General features: G+C 30.8%; 2 protein-coding genes across 2 annotated transcripts in view; one reads left to right on the top strand and one right to left on the bottom strand.

Annotated features, from left to right (window-relative positions):
* The window catches only part of LOC133665231 (T-box brain protein 1-like), a 15,566-nt gene extending 6,637 nt beyond the window's left edge, over window positions 1–8,929 (bottom strand). The window contains exons 1-5 of the mRNA XM_062070481.1: window positions 8,403–8,929; window positions 8,179–8,333; window positions 3,839–3,960; window positions 3,605–3,763; window positions 2,377–2,438 (exon numbers count right to left, since the gene is read on the bottom strand). Of these exons, the coding sequence (XP_061926465.1) occupies window positions 2,377–2,438; window positions 3,605–3,763; window positions 3,839–3,960; window positions 8,179–8,333; window positions 8,403–8,896 (992 nt within the window). The 5' untranslated portion in view covers window positions 8,897–8,929. The remainder of the gene's footprint in view (window positions 1–2,376; window positions 2,439–3,604; window positions 3,764–3,838; window positions 3,961–8,178; window positions 8,334–8,402) is intronic.
* Window positions 1–10,000, top strand: part of LOC133664323 (T-box brain protein 1-like) — a 102,603-nt gene that overhangs the window by 34,316 nt on the left and 58,287 nt on the right. The window lies entirely within an intron of this gene.

Genomic DNA, 10,000 nt, shown 5'->3' with positions numbered 1-10,000 from the left:
ATGTAATAATAATATTGAGTAATGATACTAAACTAAATGAAATAATAATATTGAGTAATAATACTTAACGAAATGTAACAATAATATTGAGTAATGATACTAAACGAAATGTAATAATATTGAGTAATAATACTTAACGAAATGTAAAAATAATATTGAGTAATTAATACTTAACTAAATTCAATAATAATATTGAGTAATAATACTTAACGAAATGTAATAATAATATTGAGTAATGATACTAAACGAAATGTAATAATAATATTGAGTAATAATACTTAACGAAATGTAACAATAATATTGAGTAATGATACTAAACTAAATGTAATAATATTGAGTAATAATACTTAACGAAATGTAACAATAATATTGAGTAATAATACTTAACGAAATTCAATAATAATATTGAGTAATAATACTTAACGAAATGTAATAATAATATTGAGTAATGATACTAAACGAAATGTAATAATAATATTGAGTAATAATACTTAATGGAATGTAACAATAATATTGAGTAATAATACTTAACGAAATGTAATAATAATATTGAGTAATGATACTAAACGAAATGTTATAATAATATTGAGTAATAATACTTAACGAAATTCAATAATAATATTGAGTAATAATACTTAACGAAATGTAATAATAATATTGAGTAATGATACTTAATGTAATGTAATAATAATATTGAGTAATGATACTTAATGTAATGTAATAATATTGAGTAATAATACTTAACGAAATTGAATAATAATATTGAGTATTATTACTTAATAAATGCATTAATAATATTCAGTATTATAACTTAACAAAATGCAATAATAATATGGAGTATTAATACATAATTTAATGCAATAATAATATTCAGTATTAATACCTAATGAAATGCAATACTAATATTGAGTATTGATACTTAACGAAATGCAATAATAATATTCAGTGTTAATACTTAACGAATTTGAGTAATAATATTCAGCATTAATATTTAATGACATACAATAATAATATGGAGTATTGATACTTAACGAAATGCAATAATAATATTCAGTATTAAAAAGGGACAAGCGGTAGAAAAAATGGATGGATGGATTAATACTTACTGAAATGCAATAATATTATTAAGTATTAATACTTAACGAAGTGCAATAATAATATTAAGTATTAGTACTTAATGAAAATGAATAATAATATTCAGTAGTAATACTTAACGAAATGAAGTAATACAATTCAGTATTGATACTTAATGACATACAATAATAATTATCAGTATTGATACTTAACGAAATGCAATAATAATATTCAATATTAAAAAGGGACAAGCGGTAGGAAAATGATGGATGGATGGATTGATACTTACTGAAATGCAATAATAATATTAAGTATTAGTACTTAATGAAAAGGAATAATAATATGCAGTATTAATACTTAACGAAATAAGTAATAATATTCAGTATTAATACTTAATGACATACAATAATAATATTGAGTAATAATACTTAACGAAATGCAATAATAATATTCCGTATTAAAAAGGGACAAGCGGTATAAAAAGGATGGATGGATTAATACTAGAGATGTCCGATAATATCGGCCTGCCGATATTATCGGCCGATAAATGCGTTAAAATGTAACATCGAAAATTATCGGTATCGTTTTTTTTTATTATCGGTATCATTTTTTTTTGTTTTGTTTTGTTTTTTTTACACTCATTGACACTCATTCACACAAAAGGGTTGTTTCTTTCTGTTATTAATATTCTGCTTCCTACATTATATATCAATATATATCAATACAGTCTGCAAGGGATACAGTCCGTAAGCACACATGATTGTGCGTGCTGCTGCTCCACTAATAATACTAACCTTTAACAGTTAATTTTACTAGTTTTCATTAATTACTAGTTTCAATGTAACTGTTTTTATATTGTTTTACTTTCTTTTGTATTCAAAAAAATGTTTTTAATTTGTTTATCTTATTTTTTTTTTTTTTTTTTTTTTTTTTTTAAGTACCTTATCTTCACCATACCTGGTTGTCCAAATGAGGCATAATAATGTGTTAATTCCACGACTGTATATATCGGTTGATATCGGTATCGGTTGATATCGGTATCGGTAATTAAAGAGTTGGACAATATCGGAATATCGGATATCGGCAAAAAGCCATTATCGGACATCCCTAATTAATACTTACTGAAATGCAATACTAATATTCAGTACTGATACTTAACGAAATGCAATAATAATATTGAGTGTTAATACTTAACGTAATGCAATAATAATATTGAGTGTTAATACTTAACGTAATGCAATAATAATATTGAGTGTTAATACTTAACGTAATGCAACAATAACATTGAGTAATCATACTTACGTGTCGTAGTTGTCCCGAAATCCTTTGGCAAACGGATTGTGATCGATTTTCAGTTGCGTAATCTGTTAAGAGGACAATAATCATTTTCTTACTTAGGCACATGTTTGCATTCTTAGCAAATATATCAAATATCATATCAAATTATTATCAAATATATCAAATATATCAAATATCATATCAAATTATTATCAAATATTTCAAATATCATATCAAATTATTATTAAATGATTATCAAATGATTATCAAATATATCAAATATCCTATCAAATATATCAAATATCATATCACATTATTATCAAATTATTATCAAATATATCAAATATCCTATCAAATATATCAAATATCCTATAAAATATATCAAATATCATATCAAATTATTATCAAATATATCAAATATCATATCAAATTATTATCAAATTATTATCAAATATATCAAATATCTTATCAAATATCATATCAAATGTATCAAATATAATATCACATTATTATCAAATTATTATCAAATATATCAAATATCCTATCAAATATATCAAATATCCTATCAAATATATCAAATATCATATCACATTATTATCAAATTATTATCAAATATATCAAATATCCTATCAAATATATCAAATATCATATCAAATATATCAAATATCCTATCAAATATATCAAATATCATATCAAATTATTATCAAATATCATATCAAATTATTATCAAATTATTATCAAATATATCAAATATCCTATCAAATATATCAAATATCCTATCAAATATATCAAATATCATATCAAATTATTATCAAATTATTATCAAATATATCAAATATCCTATCAAATATATCAAATATCCTATCAAATATATCAAATATCATATCAAATTATTATCAAATATATTATCAAATATATCAAATATCCTATCAAATATATCAAATATCATATCAAATATATCAAATATCCTATCAAATATCATATCAAATTATTATCAAATATATCAAATATAATAACAAATTATTATCAAATATCAAATATAATATCAAATTATTATCAAATATGATATCAAATTATTATCAAATATATGAAATATAATATCACATTATTATCAAATTATTATTAAATTATTATCAAATATATCAAATATAATATCAAATTATTATCAAATATATCAAATATCCTATGAAACATCATATTAAATTCACGCATGTGTGACGTGTGCGTGTGCGTATGATAGGTGTGCACCCACGTCCGTGTTCTGGTAGGCCGTGACGGCGATGAACTGGCTCTCCGTGAAAGTGAAAGTCTGGACTCTGGCGGGCTGGCTGCTGTCCTCCGTCCCGTCCTCGTTGACTTCCGCCACGTGGAGCCGCGGCTGGTACTTGTGCAGGGACTGCAGGACCACCATCTGGACACGCAGCGTGGAAGCAGGCGCGTGTCCGATACATATGTAGATATATAGATATTTGCAGCTGCGTTGTACCTGGCCCGTGTTGTTGGAGGCCCCTTTGTTGTTGGTCAGCTTCAACTTGCCGAAGGAGATCTCCTGACGCATCCAGTGCGCACCTGTGTTCGGGGAATCCGGGTGCATGTAGACCCGGTTCCCTGCACCCACACACCCACGCAAAACAGACACAAAATGCCACATTATTGTACTTTATTCATGCAACGGGCTCGGAATACAACCATGCGAATTACATCAACAATATTGCACATATTTATCAACTGTTGCTATTTAATAAATTGTACTTTCACTTTTACAAAGTGAAACTAAAAACACGCAAGTCTAATTCCAAGCTTGTTTTGATGATTATTTTTTAAATTAATTTAAAAATAATAAACATATTTATAAACGGTCGCTGTTTAACGTCAGAAATATTAGTTTCACTTTTGCAAAGTGAAACTAACACGCAAATCCAATTCCGAGTTTGTTTTGATGATTATTTTTTAATTAATTTAAAAATAATAAACATATTTATAAACTGTCGCTGTTTAAAGTCAGAAATTGTAGTTTCACTTTTACAAAGTGAAACTAAAAAGACGCGAGTCCAATTCCGAGCTTGTTTTGATGATTCTTTTTTAATTAATTTAAAAATAATAAACATATTTATTAACAGTCGCTGTTTAACGTCAGAAATATTAGTTTCACTTTTGCCAAGTGAAACTAAAAACACGCAAGTCCAATTCCGAGCTTGTTTTGATGATTATTTTTAAATTAATTTAAAAAATAAACACATGTATAAACTGTCTTAACGTCAGAAATATTAGTTTCACTTTTGCCAAGTTAAACTAAAAACACGCACGTCCAATTCCGAGCTTGTTTTGATGATTATTTTTAAATTAATTTAAAAATAAACATATGTATAAACTGTCTTAACGTCAGAAATATTAGTTTCACTTTTACCAAGTGAAACTAAAAACACGCAAATCCAATTCCGAGCTTGTTTTGATGATTATTTTAGATTCCGTCAAAAATAATAAACATACTTGTATATATATTTATATAAACGGTTGCTGTTTAAAGTCAGAAATATTAGTTTGACTTTGTAAAAGTGAAACTAAAAACACGCAAGTGCAATTCCAAGCTTGTTTTAATGTTTATATTGAAATTAAATAAAAAATAATTACAAATATTTATGAACTGTTGCTGTTTAAAGTCAGAAATACTAGTTAGACTTTGTAAAAGTGAAACTAAAAACATGCGAGTTCAATTCCGAGCTTTGAATTACATCAAAAATAATAAAGTAAAACTAAAAACACGCAGGTCCAATTCCGAGCTTGTTTTGATGATTATTTTAAATTAAAGTAAAAATAATAACAAAGCGAAACTAAAAACATCCATCCATCCATCCATTTTATACCGCTTGTCCCTTTCGGGGTCGCTGGGAGCTTGTTTTGATGATTATTTTAAGTTAAAGCAAAAATAATAACAAAGCGAAACTAAAAACATGCAAGTCCAATTCTGAGCTTGTTTTGATGATTATTTCAAATTACATCAAAAATAATAAAGTGAAACTAAAAACACGCAGGTCCAATTCCGAGCTTGTTTTGATGATTAGTTTAAATTAAAGCCAAAATAATAACAAAGTGAAACTAAAAACATGCAAGTCCAATTCCGAGCTTGTTTTGATGATTGTTTCAAATTACATCAAAAATAATAAAGTGAAACTAAAAACACGCAGGTCCAATTCCGAGCTTGTTTTGATGATTATTTCAAATTAAAGCAAAAACAATAAACATATTTATAAACGGTTGCTTTTTAAAGTCAGAAATATTAGTTTCACTTTAACCAAGTGAAACTAAAAACACACACGTTTAATTCCAAGCTTGTCGTGGGGATTATTTTAAATTACGTCAAAAAGAATGAACATATTTATAAAGTGTTGCTGTTTAAAGTCAGAAATATTATAGTTTCACTTTTACAAAGGGAAACAAAAACATGCAAGTTCAATTCCGAGCTTGTTTTGATGATTATTTTAATCAAAATAATAAACATATTCGTAAACTGTTGCTGTTTAAAGTCAGAAATTTTAGTTTCACTTTTACACAGATAAACTAAAAACACGCAAATCCAATTTCCGAGCTTGTCTTGAGGATAATTTTAAATTAAATAAAAAAATAAATAAACATATTTACACACTGTTGCAATTTAAAGTCAGAAATTGTAGTTTCACTTTTACAAAGTGAAACTAGAAACTTGCAAGTCCATTTCCAAAGTTGTTTTGATGATTATTTTTAATCAAATAAAAAATAATAAACATATTAACAAACTGTCGCTGTTTAAAATCGGAAATTTTAGTTTCACTTTTACACAGTAAAACTAAAAACACGCAAGTCCAATTCCGAGCTTGTTTTGAGGAGTATTTTAAATTAAACAAAAAATAAACATATGTATAAACGGTTGCTGTTTAAAGCCAGAAATGTTAGTTTCACTTTTACACAGTGAAACTAAAAACACGCAAATCCAATTCAAGCTCGTTTTGATGATTATTTTTAATTAAATAAAAAATGATAAACATCTTTATAAACCGTTGCTGTTTAAAGTCAGAAAATTGTGTTTCACTTTTATAAAGTGAAACTAAAACATGCAAGTCCAATTCTGAGCTTGTTTTGATGATTATATATTTAAATTAAATTAAGAATAATAAACACATTTATAAACTGTTGCTGTTTAAAGTCAGAAATGTTAGTTTCACTTTCACACAGTAAAACTAAAAACATGCAAGTCCAATTCCGCGCTTGTTCTGATGCTTATTTTGAATGACATCCAAAATAATATACATATTTATAAAAAGTTGCTGTTTAAAGTCAGAAATATTCGTTCCACGTTTAGAAAGTGAAACTAATAACACGCAGGTCCAATTCCGAGCTTGTTTTGATTATTATTTTGAATTACATCAAAAATCCATCCATCCATTTCCTACCGCTTGTCCCTTTTTGGGAATAAACGTATGTATAAACGGTTGCTGTTTAAAGTCAGAAATTGTAGTTTTACAAAGTGAAACTAAAAACACGCAAGTCCAATTCCGAGCTTGTTTTGATGATTAATTTAAATTACTATAAAAAAAACGATATAAACATTTATAAACTATATGTTTAAAGTCAGAAATATTCGTTTCACGTTTAGAAAGTGAAACTAAAAACACGCGAGTCCAATTCCTAGCTTGTTTTGATGATTATTTTAAATGACATCCAAAATAATAAACACATTTATAAACCGTTGCTGTTTAAAGTCAGAAATGTTAGTTTCACTTTCACACAGTGCAACTAAAAACACGCAAGTCCAATTCCGAGCTTGTTTTGAGGTTTGTTTTAAATTAAATAAAAAATAAACATATTAATAAACTGTTGCTGTTTAAAGTCAGACATTTTAGTTTCACTTTCACACAGTGCAACTAAAAACACGCAATTCCAATTCCGAGCTTGTTTTGAGGTTTGTTTTAAATTAAATAAAAAATAAACATATTTATAAACTGTTGCTGTTTAAAGTCAGACATTTTAGTTTCACTTTCACACAGTGAAACTAAAAACACGCAGGTCCAATTCCGAGCTTGTTTTGAGGTTTGTTTTAAATTAAATAAAAAACTAAACACATGTATAAACGGTTGCTGTTTAAAGTCAGAAATGTTAGTTTCACTTTCACACAGTGAAACTAAAAACACGCAAGTCCAATTCCGAGCTTGTTTTGAGGTTTGTTTTAAATTAAATAAAAAATAAACATACTAATAAACTGTTGCTGTTTAAAGTCAGACATTTTAGTTTCACTTTCACACAGTGCAACTAAAAACACGCAGCTCCAATTCCGAGCTTGTTTTGAGGTTTGTTTTAAATTAAATTAAAAAAAAAACATATTTATAAACTGTTGCTGTTTAAAGTCAGACATTTTAGTTTCACTTTCACACAGTGCAACTAAAAACACGCAAGTCCAATTCCGAGCTTGTTTTGATGATTATTTTAAATTAAATAAAAAATAAATATATTTATAAACTGTTGCTGTTTAAAGTCAGAAATGTTAGTTTCACTTTCACACAGTGAAACTAAAAACACGCAAGTCCAATTCCGAGCTTGTTTTGATGATTATTTTTTCCAGTTTCGAATTGAAAATCTAAACATTTAAAAACATATATTCATCAAAATTATAATGAATAAAGGCTTGACATATTTCACTTTACGTCCAATGAGTTGAGTTTTACTTTCACTTTCTCACGTTTTTAGTTCCACCCGTATTTGTTTTCGAAAGGTTTATCCAACATAATGACACAAACAAAAGAATGAAACACGTCCAGTCATAAATCGACTTTTTTTTTTTTTTTTTTTTTTTACCGACGACGTTGGTGTCCGCCTTGCCGCAGGGGACCCACTTGCCGCCCTGGAAGCGCCAGTGGTTGGGGTCCGCCAGGATCACGTCCACAAAAATGTTGTAGTGAGCCGTCGGGTCCAGGCCGGAAATGTTGAAGCTTAAAAAGGGGAACATCCGCCTGAGGGGGAGAGAATGAAGTTGTTGTTGAGGGGGAAGATGAGCGACGCGACGCGGCGCCGGGTCCTACCTCCCCTGCTTGGTGATGATCATCTCCGTCTGGTGCCGGTGGAACTTGAGCCACAGGGCCCGGTTGCACAGGTAGACCTGCGCCTTGCCGGGCGCCGCCTGGGCCGGGGAGAACTGGTAGAAAGCGGCGCCCTGGTACGCGTGTCCGTACTGCGGCGCGTACGACGGGTAGCCGGCGGCCGGCGGGTAGGCGGGCGGCGGCGAGGCGCCCAGCAGGCCGCTGTAAGCTCCGTTGGCCAGCACCGGGTGGTGGTGGTGGTGGTGGGCGTGCACGTAGCGGCCGGGGGCGCCGCCGATGGAGAAGGCGGCTCCGTGCTGGCTCGGGTAGGGGAACATGGCAGCGGGCGCGGCGGAGGCTGAGGCGGAGTGTGAGGGCTGCGCGGGCGCGGAGGAGTGGCACCTGTCTCCCGCGGCCCCATGGAGGGTGTGGCGGGTGTCGCCGGGAGAGAGTTTGCCCCTGCGCGCCTCCTTGTCTGCCCCCGACTCGTTCGTCATCTCCCTGGGGCTTCTGGCTCAGGGCTGCCGGCGGAGGTTCATGCGGACCTGGCCGAGGGTCACTCGCATCAATCACGCCGGCGACGCCTCCATTTTTGCTGGGCGCGCTCCTCTCCCACAATGCAACGCGGCGGCTGCGGCTGCAAATGAGGCAATTGACACATTGTGCGCTTCATCAGGAATGAAACTCGCGCTCTGATTGGCCGAGGATGCCTGCAATTGACTCATTAACACCATGACTTAAAAAAACACATTTATTCTACTTTCATGTTCCACTTATTATTAACACCATGACTTAAAAACACATTTATTCTACTTTCATGTTCCACTTATTATTAACACCGTGACTTAAAAAAACACATTTATTCTCCTTTTATGTTCCACTTATTATTAGCACCGTGACTTAAAAGCACATTTATTCTCCTTCTATGTTCCACTTATTATTAGCACCGTGACTTAAAAGCACATTTATTCTCCTTTGATGTTCCACTTATCATTAACACCGTGACTTAAAAACACATTTATTCTCCTCTTATGTTCCACTTACCATTAGCACCGCTACTTAAAAACATATTTATTCTCCTTTTATGTTCCACTTATCATTAGCACCGCTACTTAAAAACATATTTATTCTCCTTTTAGGTTCCGCATATCATTAGCACCGTGACTTAAAAACACATTTATTATCTTCTTATGTTCCACTTATCATTAGCAGGGTGACTTAAAAACACATTCATGTTCTTCTTATGTTCCACTTATTATTAGCACCGTTACTTAAAAACACATTTATTCTCCTCTTATGTTCCACTTATCATTAGCACTGTGACTTAAAAATACATTTATTCTCCTCTTATGTTCCACTTATCATTAACACTGTGACTTAAAAACACATTTATTCTCCTCTTATGTTCCACTTATCATTAGCACCGTGACTTAAAACACAGTTATTCTCCTTTCATGTTCCACTTATCATTAACACAGTGACTTAAAAACACAGTTATTCTCCTTTCATGTTCCACTTATTATTAGCACCGCAACTTAAAAACACATGTATTCTCCTTTCATGTTCCACTTATCATTAACACAGTGATTTATAAACAGATT

The sequence above is a fragment of the Entelurus aequoreus genome, linkage group LG14 (assembly GCF_033978785.1).
Source record: "Entelurus aequoreus isolate RoL-2023_Sb linkage group LG14, RoL_Eaeq_v1.1, whole genome shotgun sequence".
NCBI lineage: Eukaryota > Metazoa > Chordata > Actinopteri > Syngnathiformes > Syngnathidae > Entelurus > Entelurus aequoreus.
This window is presented reverse-complemented; position numbering and strand designations above follow the sequence as displayed.